The following is a 14,095-nucleotide window of genomic DNA, read 5'->3' as shown; positions in this document are numbered from 1 at the left end:
TTGTGGGCTTGATACTTACTAGGATATAAAACCACAGTCGGAGATGCAGGTGCCATTGAAATTGAAGTTCTTGCAGGTAAGGCACTGATCCGTGCCAGCTCCCCAGCAGCCGTCCTCGTTGCACTGATCCGAGCAAATGGTTCCATTTTTCTCTGCGAATTGCAAAAATATACATGATGATATTTTTTTGCTAGGAGATCAAGATAGGTGAGAACTTACCGCATAGATCCGCCCTGAGATTCTCGTTGACCCACACCTTCTGTTCGGGCTCCTTTTGAATGGCCGGCCAACGGATATTGCTTACGTAGCAGAGGTCCCTATTATGCTGGATGACCACACTGCCGGAACTAATCTGCTTCAGATTGCGCATTTCCAGGCTGTACAGGGATGACTTAACGATCGCCAAAGCAGCAAACATGCTCTCCATCAGCTGGCGACCATGAATTGTTTCCAGATTGCGGAAGTACGACAGATTCCGGAACTGCGGGTGGGTTCCCTCGATGTTCAGATACCCGGTGATCTCCTTCACCGTCGAGAAGACCTCCAGTCGCTCGGGATCGAGCGGTATGTAGCGTGGTCCCATCGTGTAGTTGGCGTAGACATCCTGGAAACCCGAGAAGGTCTGATCCAAAATGCGAATGTTGCCATCGATCACCGTACAATTCCGGAACGAGTCAATGTTGCCGGCATGCAGGACAGTAACGCCCGGGCAGGTTTTGGGGCACGGTCCATTGCAGGGCACACACTCGCCCCCCTTGTCCATCTTGTCCTGGGGACAGCTGCGCACACAGGCGCCATTATCCCGCAACAGATGGCCGGGACACTCCTTGACGCAGGTGGCACCATAGGCATACTTTCCCTCAGGATTTGTTTCAAGAACATACGTGGTGGGGTTGTACTTGCGCATTGGCGGACACTCCTCCTTGCAGACGCCCTCGTCGAAGAAGTTCTTGCAGGCGATGCAATCCTTTTGCGTGGGACCAGTGCATCCTCCGGCGCAGAAGAGGTGACAGCACTCCCGCGGCTTGGGTCCGTAGCAACGACCTCCGGCACACTGGGGCGAGCAGGTCAGCTTGCTGAACTTCTGGCAATTCTTGGGACCCTCGCCCCAACATCCGTGCGTGCAGCTCTCGTGGCACTTGGGACACTCGCGCTCCGGAGCAGTAAAGTCGTAGTTGTAGTACGCATCTGTGCCGTTGGACACAATCTCCGACCACTGGATGGTCCGCATGTGGCAGAGGTTGTAGTTGTTGTGGAAGCCCACCTGGCCATTCAAGACATCGCGTAGATCGGGAATCTCCAGCGTGTACATCTTTGAGTAAGTGACGAACAAGGCGTACTTCTCCTCCTCCACGGATAAGCTGAACAACGTTCGTCCGCGTATGATTTGTAGTCTGTAAGAAGGAGTATACGATATTAAGTCTAGTCCAATAACATGGTATTAAAACATAAGAGTTAAGTTAGTAAGTTATAAAAAGAATTTTCTTCAAACTTGTTTTGTTAGAATCTAAAGCTTCTTAATTAAGGGCAAACTTACTTTGGAAACACCACTTTCTTGACGTCCACATGACTGATCAGAATGTAGCCGGTGACCTCCCGAATGTTGTCCAGGAAGCTCAGGTCCAAATTCTCGTTGGGCAGCCAGGTCAGCTCCAGGTTGCCATCCACGTACGTGCAGTTCGTGTAGCGATCTCTGAGGTTTCGGTAATGATGTTCCTTGTTGGAGGGCACGGAGAGCCGGGATTTGGTGCCGATGCAGACTGCAAAGAGAGTTGACAAAAGGGAAATCGTTGTAATAATGTAATACTGTGGGTGTCGATGCGGGCTAATGGTTTTTGTTTCGGTTGACCCTAAACTGTCCAATTATATGCACAGCCCACCAGGTCGGGTAGGTGTTGAAGTTGACTTATGCTCGGGCAGTTTGAGAAATTAATTTCGGTTCGAGCTTTGGATCGTAAACGGAAATAGCTTTGCCCGGCTGTTTGTTTGCTCGGAAGCAATAAAATGAGGCAGAAACCTCAGAGACGAAACCAGTGGGCGCGAGACTCTCAGTGCCAGTTGGCGTTGTTAATAATTAGCAGCCCACGCAGTCTCGCTCCTCATCCCAGACGGCCTCTTATCATTAGTCAGCGACCTGTTTTAGCCGCTCGCGTAGTCGAGCATCTTCGGCGACAACTTCATTGATTTGCATCCGATAGATACAATTTCATATGCACAGATGATGGGGATTCTTATGAAAAGGGCTACGTGGGCTGCTCGCCACCACTCCGTGTGGGCCGCGAAAGTGTGCCATGTGTCAGCGGTGAGTTGGAGTTAGACAACCACCACATTGTGGAGGTGGATGCCCCGGGCCAGCCCACGGAGCACAGAGCACCCAACTAATTATCCACAAAATGGCCGCTCCTCCTTCCCTAATTTATCGATTTCCTTCGAACAAATATCCCATAATTATGAAGAGGAACGAACCAAAGACAGAAATATTTCTGTCGCCAGAAACGGAGAAATTCCTGTGGCGATGGGAAGAAAAAGTTAAATGCCCCCAGATATGCGTCCCATGCATTGGCATTCCGCCAATGACGGAGGAGGAGGAGCAGGAGGAGGAGGGATACGAAGGTGAGGCCACGACTGGGACCTCGACTTTGTCGCTGGACACTGATCAAAAGCGGCTCCAGCAATCGAAGCGCAAAAATTTTCGTACAAATTCTTAAGCTTTGTTTCTGGTCGTTTTATTTTTTTTTTTTTTGTTTTGTTACTTTTTGTTTGTTTTATTTTATTTTTTGTGGTCGAGGTTGCCGCTGGGCAGCAGCCGCAGCATCAGTCGCCTTCATTTCTCATGCCGAACGAAGTCGACATCACGAAACCCTTTTCAAGACTCAAGACTCCTCGCCTGGGCTTTATCGCGCACAATTTATCAGCCAGGTTTTTCATGTTCGAGGCCTGAAACTTAAGCCACGACGCGACGTCGGTGGATTCCCTGCCAGGCAAACGCTTCGACATCAGCATCGGGTTTCTTGCGAACCGAGCGCATGGCTGGGCATTTGTGATTTTTCTTGTCGGGCAGCGACACGCCCGCCGCCGCCTCAGCAGCCGAGCCACAAAAAGGCTAATTTGTAATCCTTAGGCTAAGGCTAAGTGTGGCAACATTAATGAGTCGCCGGCGACTCTGCGACTCCGACTCGGCGGTCTGGCGGTCGCAGCGCAGCGCAAATCAAAGTCATAATTCATGATGTGCTCATTAAAACAAAAGACTTAGGCAACGAACTTCAGCGCTCAGATTAATCAACCAACACAGATACAGATGCGCTAACGCAGACAGTGGAAAATCGCTGTATTTGCTATATTTGTTTATCGATTTGTATGCCAAGCCATCAACACACACGACTCCATTCGCCCTTCGCCGCCCCTCTGGCCATCATCACGACGGTGATCATCATCTGACGTACTGATTAATAGGCAACCGCATTCCAGACTCCACCACGCTGACTTTCTAAATATTGTTTTTGTTTCCAGCTGCTGTGCTCGCTGTTTGCCTTTTCACCAAGATGGAAATGGTAGAAGAAAGCCAAGAGACTGTATAATCGATTCTTTCGGTTTTCCATCGGCAATTTGACTTTTGGACCCCAAGTTTTCCACCGATTCTGGCCTAGACGCAAAGCGTTCTTGACGTCCTCCACGTCCCATCCCGCTCCCCGATGCTCCCCTCGGTGCCCTGGCTGCCCCGCGATCCCCCTATCCAGCGATTTCATCGCTGCAACAGACCCGACTCGCTCAGCCGGTTCTGCGCACTTAACAGTTTTTGCTGCTCACGTTCGTACCGCTCTCGGCGCTCTTTACCTTCCCTTCCCTGTATCTGTATCTGTGTTTTCATTTCGTGGAAAAGATTTTTAACTCATGGCCCGAAACCGAAACCAAAACCAAAAGCAAAACCCAGACCCCAGATGGCTGGCAACATTTTTGTGTACCCTCGCCCGGGGCAACGCAAGAACACGAAGAACAAGAATTGTCTAGATTTTGTTGTAATATAACAAAAGATTTAAAAGGGCATTAGGAGAGGCTTTGTTTTCTCAGCGTTTGAGATGTGGAGCCGTGTATCTGTATGAGCTCGAATGGTTACCCCATTCGATCAAATTATCGAGCATTGCTATTGCTGTCCGTTAAATGCCGCTGGCTATCTGTGAGTTTGGAGATATTTGATGAACAAGTACATTGATCTGATCCGCCGCGCTGGTGAAAGTCTCGATCCGGCGCCATATGCAGATGCAGCTGGCCGGATCGCAAGGTGTCATAGATTAACGTCCGCTGGCAATTGCAATGCGATCGGTACCTCTGTGCCCGCCCCATGTTTTTCTCCGCCCCACTGCCCGTCATAAATAATTCATAACTGTTTTGCGACAATTTCAGTCCGCTGCGGCTCGGCACGCGCCTATTTTACAATGAAATTGTGTAAAAGTGCTTAATAAATTCATTTGTGCGGCCATTAAAAACACGCAGCTCATTAGGGGAAGGGGATTGCCACTGGATCGGAATCGGAGTCGAAGCCACAGCCAGAGTCTCCAGTGCGACGCTTACGTGCGCGGATTTTGCAATTTTCCTCTCTCCGAGTTTTTCTGATTTTTTTACCAGATTTTTATTTTGCTTTGCAGAATGCTGTTGCGGCAACTTTCTTTCGTGTTGGCCGCTATTGCCGCGCTGTTCTAAGCTCGCATCGTGGCGTCACGAAGGCGAAGGCAAATAAGCGCAACTGCAGCGGGTGGTGGGATGGTTTGCGAGGGGCAGGGCTGGGGGAACGTGCGGCAGGGGCCAGAAATCTTCGCCAGAAAACGCTTCAAGCGCAGGCGCATCTTCAGTTTGGCTTGGCATAACAAATTTGCAGCCAGCACTCGTCGTGGCAACAACAAAGCTCCGACAATCGACTGTCCTCGCAAAGAAAAAAGTGCACTGCCAGAAATTAGCCCCTCTAAATCCGCAGTCATTAACCATTAAAATGTAATGTATATAGAATTAGAAAATAAGCTATTGAAAAGATTGTTTTAAACATTTCAAATCTCATAACCTACAAAAGATAACCAATAATACACGCTATATTTTAAAATATTTAATAGGACACCGTGCATTTCTCTCAGTGCCTGAACAAAGGCAAATCAGGCAACGGCCACGAAGCGAAGATGCAGCAACAAGGGGCACAAAAAGGCAGCAGCCTCTTGGCTGGAGATGATGGTGATGGTGATGCCTTGTGGCGGCTCATCTGGCTGGTTTTCCTTAGCGGCGACCCTCCCCGTGATCCTCGATCCTCATCGCCATGATCAGCATCTTCTGCTTTCGGGTTTTCGTGTTCGAAGCGCGTTCATTTTGTTTCGAACAACAATTGGGCGCAGGTCGTGAGGCACGACAGCAAGAGCAACAGCAAAACAGCAATGCCTGGATTAGATAAGCTTATTGTTTTCGCTGTTGCCAGTACTCTTTGTTCTGTAGCCCCCATCCCCACCCCAACATCAGAGTCTCCAAGCTCCCCCCAATCAGCAAAAATCCCCAACTGGGCTGATCTGCAGCTTTGCTGCTGCTTTAGCTTTGGACTTGGCTTAATGAGCACGCCCTGGCGCCATTTTTGGTCTGCTGCCCGGCTTTGAATTTTCGCATTCGCCACTATTTTTAGGCATAGAACGGCTCAAGAGCGAGACGGAAAAGAAAATCGGGGAGAGGTCTGCGAGGCGATCTCCACAGCAGCAATTCGTGGGCAGAGGACCGACAGCCTCGGCTTTAAACTCTGGTTTTCGAAATCGAACGCCCACATGCGGAAAAAAAGAGGCAAAGAAAAAAGGCGGAGGCAGAAAGTCAAGCGAACTGCAGTCAAAAGTTCACAACTGTCAGCACAGAAAGAAAATGTGGCATGCTGTCACGAAGATTGATTTCCAATATAAAATATAACTTCAAAAACATAAGGTAGTTAGTCATCTCGAACAATTCAATTCTAAACATTATGGTTTTATTTCCCGTGTATACTAGGCGAAGTGCCTTTGGGTCCAGGAAAACCAAACAAATATGCGCAGAGAGCATAGCTCTATTGAAACAATCAACAAGTGAGCGACAGACTACGCAATCGCAGCAGCCCAAGATGCTCTTGCTTCACCGCTCAGTTGCTCTCCACTCTCGCTGGTGTGTGTGTGTGTGAGTGTATCTGTGTGGGTTTTAGAAAACCAGTATTTCGACTCGGGCTCAAAATTACTGGAAGTAGTTGAACGGCTAAAAGTAAATGCAACGCTAATGCATCAGCAACTGCAGCAGACCAGGCATCAAAGTTCAGCATTGGCTGAAAGCCAAGCTCTGGCCATTTCGCAGTTCAATTTGGCCATTATTTCTTTGATATGATGGCTTAATCAGAAATATCGTAGAAAAATGCAAAGCGCACACAGATACACACAACGCACACTTAGGCAAAAGTCAGCGCGTGCCTGTCGCCGTAATTAGCTCCAAAATGGGGGATTTTCAGGGGGCTCGGATTGGGATGCTGGTTGGAATCGGACTCGAACTCGGACTTGGACTCACGATGCCGTCGCAGCAAAGCGCACTATGGAATGTGGTTTTTCAAGCGCTAGCACGCACACTCATACCTGCTGGGTTGCGTTTAGTGTGTGTGTGTGTATCTATGTGCTGGGAGGTGGGTGGCTATGGTTCTGGGTCCAAATGGTTAACTATTTATAGGAAACTATAAAGGCATAAGAGAAGTCCTTTCAAAATGGTACTACTAACTAACTAACTACTTTTAGTTAATTCACTTGGCGTTCAGTATGATTAACTGGAAATAAAATAAGTCAAAGTAAAATTCTAGGGAACTTGTTATTGATTTTACTACAATTTTGCCTGAATGAACAATTAAAAGGTGATTTTTTGCCAGCGAGTGTAGCGTTTTGAACTATAAATACGTCAACAACAATTGCCAGTTGTTTGAGTTTGCCAACCCCTTACGATTTTTTTAACGGTTTCGATTCGAATGCACGTGCAGGCTTTTCTCTAGCATTTATTTGCATACATGCCGCAGCTGTGCTTATTTATGGTCATAAAGAAAAAAAGCGAAACAGTAAGCCAGAGCAAATAACTCGAACAATTTCTGCGAAAAGGGCATTGTGACAGCAGCGATCGTCTGTGCGAAAAAAAGGGTAATATCGCTGGCTGATTATCGCCGTAAGGACTCTGGCATCTTTATCGGTTTCATAACTCGCTTATCTAGCCATACATACAAACATATATCCACATATCCGGCTATGCGGTGGTGGTCTCCCATTAGCATAGACTGCGTAGCCAAAGTTTTCGTTTTCCTATCAATATTTGCACAGTTGCTGGCGCACAATGCGCACATTCAGTTATTAATTTGCAGCTACAAGATCACTGAGTACTTGGTATCGACGGCCCGCTTTTATTCGCCTTCCATTTAATTTTTACTTTTCTGTTTGCCCGCCAAATACAAACATTTGCCTCAAAGTACTGTGCAAACAGACACCGCCAGATACGCCACGGTGTTCATTAAATTGTGGCCAAATGGTTACCCAAACAGACAGCCAGCCAAGCGGCCGAAACTTCCAATATGCGAATACAATTTTTGTGTATTAATTTATTTCCCAACGGGTAAGAAACAAAGCCCACAAAGAAAACCTCGAGAACTGCAGAGTCAACAAATCGAGTCGCCATTTTAGCTGGAAATTGTGTCGCTAGTTGCAGTTGCACTGTTGCTTTTGCTTTTGCTTTTGCTGTTGCAATTGCAATTGCTGCTGATGCACAGAAAAGGGCACGCAGACGGCGGGAAAAGTGGCAGAGTGGAAAAGTCGGGCGGTCTTAACACTAACTAACTACGCTTTACCTTGTACATTTGACATTACGAAATACACAGCACAGTGCTCAGTGCTTGGCTAATCAGTGCGTTCTGGTTTTCTGGTATGTTTGCCGTGATATCTGATGACTAGGTGTGGGGGTAACTCGAAACAGGGGCGATAGTGCACACAAGACTCTTTGACTAAGCCAGCGCCAAGTCAAGAGGTGAGCCACAGGGCAGGTGAGACCGTCGCGAAGGGCAGGTAAAAAATCAGGGAGCATTCACTCTGGACTAGAGGATACCCTGGCGTATACGTGATATTGAGAAATCTCATTCAAAGCCCACATAAAAATCCAGACACCGAAATGTTAAGTAAGCTTATATCACTTAAAATACTACAGATACAGATACAAGTGCTCTTTAATCTATGAGCTTAGTAAAATATTTGTAATATTGCACACTTTGCAGGTATCCCTCGATAATTGATATTCCCAGGGTAACGATAAGACCAAATAATACGAAATGCAGCCGAAAACGAAGCTATATTTAAAGTGCAGTACAGGGGACAAATAAAAAAACATCACGGCGATAAGATAAACGACAGCATATCGCTGGCACGAAACTGAAAACCCCTGAAAACGGTGGAAACTCTGGAGACCAACTGATACGGTGGCCAAATTCGGGCCGACCTGGCTCTTTTGATATATGGGCAGCCAGGCAGTCAGCCAGATGATCTACATAAACACATTTTGATAGATGATGGGCGGCTTGAGGAAGATGGATAGATCCTTGCGCTGCACTTACTTTTCCCCTTGACGAACTCGTTCTTGTTCTTATCCTCCAGACTGGTGGGAATGGTGACTCCGTTGGCTCCCAGTCCCAGGGCGAAGTTGGCCCCGCCCCTCTGCCGATTTTGGGCCGAGCTGCTGCGGTATAGGAATCGATCTCGATCCCGATCGCGATCTATATCCTGGTGGCGCTGGCGATTGTTCTGGCGGGCGTAGCGATCGCGGGCCGCCGAGGCGGGCCAAATGCAAATGCAGTGGGCCAGGAGCAGGAGCAGCAGTGGGAAGGGGCAGGGGCCGTTGCGCCGTCGCAGCAGCATTGTGGCTGAGCGGTGGGTGGTTTGGTGGGTGGTGCTTTTTGTGGGCGTTACTGGTGGGATGAATCAAGCCCTCTTCCAAGCTATAACCCCTGACGTCATAGGGGTTATTTTTTATGCGTTTCTTTTTCTTGAACTTGCGGTTTACTTTCGGCTTTTTGCTCACTCAGCTTAGCGTGCCAAAAATACAGCTTTTCATAAATTTGATTTCGACTCTTTCACTGCGTTTGCTGCTGCTGTTGTTGTTGTTGTTTTGAATTTAAGCTGTTGTCGTTGCAATTTGCCACTGTATTGGTGTTTACATTTCACTGTGTGTGCGCGCGAGTGAGTGTGTGTGTTTTCGAGTGGGTCTTTTGAACGCGCCAGTGAGTGAGTGTGTGTGCGTGTGAGTGTAGGAACCAGTTTCACATTACGAGCCACAAGAGTCGTCCGAAGGCTTTCATATATATATGTGTATGTACAAAATATATGTGTATAAAATTTTTGTTATTTTTCAGATGTATTTTTCAGTTTCTTTTTTGAGTTCGCCAACGATTTTTGAGGTTAGAGAGGCGTGCGCAGGCGCAGCTCTCAGCATTCAGCTTTAATTGCCCTAAGCAATTGTTGTGTTGCCCCCGCAGCCGTTAACTTGCACATAACACACACACTTGGCCATCATTCGAACTGAGCCACAGCCGCGGCTGCCAATTAGCAGGGAATTCACAAAAATACGCTTAGTATAGGCCAAAGGCACTTGGCTTACACCCCGTTTTTGGCTTTGCTTTTGCGAACTGCGATTTCTCGGTACTTCGATTAGCACGATCTTCGAATTAGCAAACGCTGCGATCGAGAGCACAGATATGGCCGAGGATTCGAGCTCAAGACGTCCGTACTGAGCGATTCGCGTCTGCGCAGCAACAAGTTGTATTCGAGACTGAGGCCAAAGGCGCAGCCAAAGTCGCTGCTTCCACTCTCTCTCTCACTCTCTCGCCGTGTTTCCCACTCTCCATTGCGGCGAAGAGAGCGCGCACAGGTAAAAATAAAGGTGAGCGGCGAAATCTCGAGCTCAGATCAGGTCAAAATAAAAGCAAAGCCAGCGATACAGCAACAACTACAGCACAGCTGCGCACCGCTGTCGCCCCCTCTCGCTCGCTCAGTGCAGCGCTCCCACTCGCACCGCCAGCGGACCATCTACATCCACAATCCACAGGTAATCGTAAACGTAGCAGCAGCGTTTTAAAAAGTCAGCGTAATACGAAACGATACGGCCAGATACATTGGGCAATCTCCCCCAGACCAGCAAATGCTCTACATATCATGGGAAAATGCTAAACGGTGGCCATAATGCACAGAATCGAATTTAGCGCCATCTCAAATGAACGGAAACATCAACTAGAGTTCGCAAAACATAACTACAACTTTAGAATTATAGCATAGAGCATATGGTTCTGAACGGTTAAGTATCCCAAGCTTGAAAAGTGGATACGGACAATCTTTTTGCACAAAATATGTTGCTCAATATACAATATACTCATGGGATTTATGAAACAAAAATTGGACACACTCTATAAGATTTCCATAAAATGATAAAACAGAATTGATAAGAACCATTTGCATTTCTTAAAAGAGTTTTGAGAAGCATTTATTTGTAACAACCTAAGTTTTAAGATAGCAAAGTGTTGGATGTATTGTAGCATTTCGGCTTAAGGCGCCAGAAATATCCTTTTCAACTGCAGAGACGAGTTTTCCAACAAAGGAAAGTACTTGAGCAACAATGTCCTGATTTTCCCCTCCCCCAAGATGCCCAATAGCAAAGACAAGAGCAAAAAACCAATGCGGGGATTATCCGACAGCATCTTAACTCCGACAGCTGTGCAGGGCATTTAAGATTCGCATCGATGGCAGGTCGTTCCCAGGTAAGATCTTGTGTATATCCCAATTTCTTACTGCTGCTGTTGTTGGAGGTTCTGTTGTTGCGGCGAATTGGAGAGCGCTCAGGTAAAGCGATCGCCGCTCTCTCACCTGGCTGTATATACATGGGTGTGTGTGGGCAATGCTGCCATATAAGCACAAAAGATCTCGGCAATTGTATCTGTATCTGTGTGTGTGTGTGCATCTGTGTCTGTTAGCCGAGCCTGCGTGGGCCATGGATTGTCTTTTGGCAAAAAGATTTCTGTTCGAGCGTTGTCAACATTGTTAGGGCAGATCCGAGACCGAGATCTCGGTGGCCTCTTCTTCACCTGTTCCCAGCCCACAAGAAATCGGGGTTTTTACGCCTGCGCCATGTGCTCTGCGGGATCGGGCTGGGATCGGGCCAAAAGGACACTGTTTCGGCAGGTAAATCCGAAGCGTTTTGACCTTTTCACGTTGCCATAACAGAAATACAAAAGGTGCACTTGGAAAAGCGCAACCAACTCCTCGATCCGCATTTGAATCTCGAGTCCCACGCTGTGACTCTCGAGAGGCGTTGCATTGTCTTGCTCGGCGCTTTGTTTCAGAGCATGAAAATACATTTAAATTGAAAAGCGTTTCCACAGATTTTCGATGGGGTAAAAGCGCCATGCTCCGCTCTGCAGCCATAATCAAACATATTAATAGCCGTCTGTCCCAAGCCAGAAGACCTCAATCAAAGGTCCACTGCCCAACCCGTACAGAATCATCTGTCAAAATCGAAGAGCGTGCAACTGACAGCCGAACATCGAGTTGAGAACGATCTCAGAACTCAGAACTCTGAAACCACTTCAGGGCACTCCACCAACTCCGCCACTGCGAGCCACAGGTAAACGCCGCTCGAGAGGTGTAAGATGCCGAGATTCTGAGATTCCGAGTTGCCCCGACCCACACTCATAAACATTTGATCAAGCGTACAAAATGCCATGCGAAGAGAAATGTTTTTTAACTCCCCCACTCCAGTGCAGCACTCCATCTGTCTATGATCTCTCCTCTGGTTTAACCAATTTCAAAAGAAAGCCTCGAGAACCAGGCCCTTGAAGTGATTCCTGGCCGCTCTACAGGTTGTCGGACTCATTGGAATCATCGGAATCATCGTGATCATCGCCATCGATGTCTGGCGAGTCGACGTCGAGGCGTTACTTTCAAGTGCCACGCAGATTAAGGGCAACAAAAGATCGGCTCAGGAGGCGCTCAAGTGTCTCGGCGGGATGAGAGGGATGCTCCAGCCCATAGGGCGCAACGAATTCGTTGCATTATGGAGTGTTGCACATTGGCACATGGAACAAACAAGTACATACATATGTACATACGTACTTACATAGCGCATTACATCGACTTGGGATTCGATTTTTTGCGAAGAAATAATGAAAGTGCATGTTAAGGGGGATACTATGAAGACCTCACTCCTTAGAGATATTAAAAACATGAAGTATTTCGTACAAAGCTATACAAATTTAGCTTGGCTATACAAATATTTAAGAACCAAAGACTGGACCGCAGCTTAATAATTAGTCTAAAAATACACAAACCCACAGATATTTCTAGAATACAATGTGATTAGCCGAGGTGATTAAATAACCATTAGCATATTCAAAAGAGAACCTTAAAAGCGGTGAAATGTTTGCAAAACCAACTATTTAAACACAATAAAATGGGAACTTTTTCTATTCATGCCCTTAACTATTAGCTTAATTTTGGCCAACTTTAAGCGCGTGCTAGCCCTAACACCTGAAGGCGCGTAATTGGATTACCTGTTTATTTGGCCCTTTGGCATGGCCATAGCCCTCTGCCTTGGAATTCCATCGATACAGATGATAGATCGATCAGATTCTCCGGCTGGGGTTGTGCTTCATCAGCATTCAACTTGTCACACGGCTGTGAAAAGCTGCTTAGAATTAAAGCTAATTGCCGAGGCCCCAACGTGATGCGGCACATTTGACTTGGCTGGGATGGCATAGAGTATGGAGCATGGAGCACGGATTCCAATTCCTCATATTCAGTCCGGCTAATTGGTCATAAGATCGAGCGCGCTCTTAACTCAACTTTAACCCCCAGCCAAATGGCAAAAGGCAGGCGTGCAGATACGCAGAAACTTTGACTTCATCTCATCGTTTTAGCATAAAGAGGTTTTATGTTTTTTGTTTTCTGGTTTGTTTTTTAGCCGATTTTTTTTATTGATTGTCGCAGAGTCGTCTGCTGTGTGTTGGTGCACGACTCACGTTTCAAAAAAAAAAACAACACACACACAACAACAAGCTGGGTAAAATAAGAAATACAAAATACGGAGAGTGCCTCGCCGTCTCTTGGGCCGATTTCAAGTTTTTTTTGAGCTTAGCACTGTGTTCCTCGTATTTTTATTTCGCCGTTCGCTTTTCGTTCCTTTTAATGTCTTTGTAAACATAATTGCAACAACTCCAATAACAGATTGTTTGCGCGACTTTAATCGCTTTGTCGTGAAGTGTGAAATATGAGCGTCCAAGTCGCTGGGGAGCTTTCGGCGGATCCCCATCTCCATCGCCATCTACGTTTCGATCTGCGGCACTTCGAGGGCCCCAGTATTCCCCAGTACTGCCGCCCAACCTATAAATACCCACAAAAATATTTAAGACAAGTCTGTCGTCCCGCCGCCCATAATATTTGCAATGTGTGGCTTGGCTTGTGCCGCTAAATGTAAATTATGGTCGAGTATATGTTGGCTACATTGTGTGGTGCGGCCATTTTGGCAGCGCACGCTGCCAACAAGTTCAATTAGCGCATCGGTTCGATTTGCTAAAATTTAATCCGGGCATAAAGCACGAAGTGAATGCCAATGCCACTCCGGTCAGATAAGCAGAAGCACCACCTCCGGAGAATCGGAGAAAGAGAGAGAATCGGGCGGCGATAAGCGTGGAGAGGAGCCGAGAATCTGAGAAACGGACGTTTTAGCCACGCACACGTGTGCTGCACACAGAAAAACCCCCATGTTATCATCCAAAATAAATGTTGTTAATAAACTTATGCATAAATACTTAAAATAGAATTAAGAAGAAAACCAATAAAAATAACACATTTAAATGTTGTCTAGACAACTTGTGGGAAATATAAGAGTCAGTGGAAAACCCCCTCAGCTAACGATGCTCATTATTTTTCTCAGTGTGCGGACTGGGCCTACGTAGGCCTTTGCCTTTGGACCTTGGAGTGCAGGGCGCCCGTCGACAACAGCATGTTGCAACAACACTCGACAGCGGCAACCTGTGGAGCCTGCGTGCCATTAGCCA

At 47.0% G+C, this 14,095-nt stretch overlaps 1 protein-coding gene across 2 annotated transcripts in view; it reads right to left on the bottom strand.

Moving 5' to 3' along the window:
* Positions 1-14,095, bottom strand: part of LOC6735581 (epidermal growth factor receptor) — a 38,717-nt gene that overhangs the window by 3,412 nt on the left and 21,210 nt on the right. The window contains exons 1-4 of one of the 2 annotated variants that reach the window (XM_002082465.4): positions 8,609-9,858; positions 1,538-1,760; positions 220-1,394; positions 20-152 (exon numbers count right to left, since the gene is read on the bottom strand). In XM_002082465.4, coding sequence (XP_002082501.2) covers positions 20-152; positions 220-1,394; positions 1,538-1,760; positions 8,609-8,909 — 1,832 coding nt within the window. In that variant the 5' untranslated portion in view covers positions 8,910-9,858. Of the gene's footprint in view, positions 1-19; positions 153-219; positions 1,395-1,537; positions 1,761-8,608; positions 9,859-14,095 lie in introns of those variants that run through there. The other variant, XM_016168695.3, reaches the window with a different exon arrangement.

This window comes from Drosophila simulans, chromosome 2R, assembly GCF_016746395.2.
Source record: "Drosophila simulans strain w501 chromosome 2R, Prin_Dsim_3.1, whole genome shotgun sequence".
NCBI classification, from domain to species: Eukaryota; Metazoa; Arthropoda; class Insecta; order Diptera; family Drosophilidae; genus Drosophila; species Drosophila simulans.
Note: the sequence above shows the minus strand (reverse complement) of the source record. Positions and strands in the feature narration are given on the sequence as shown.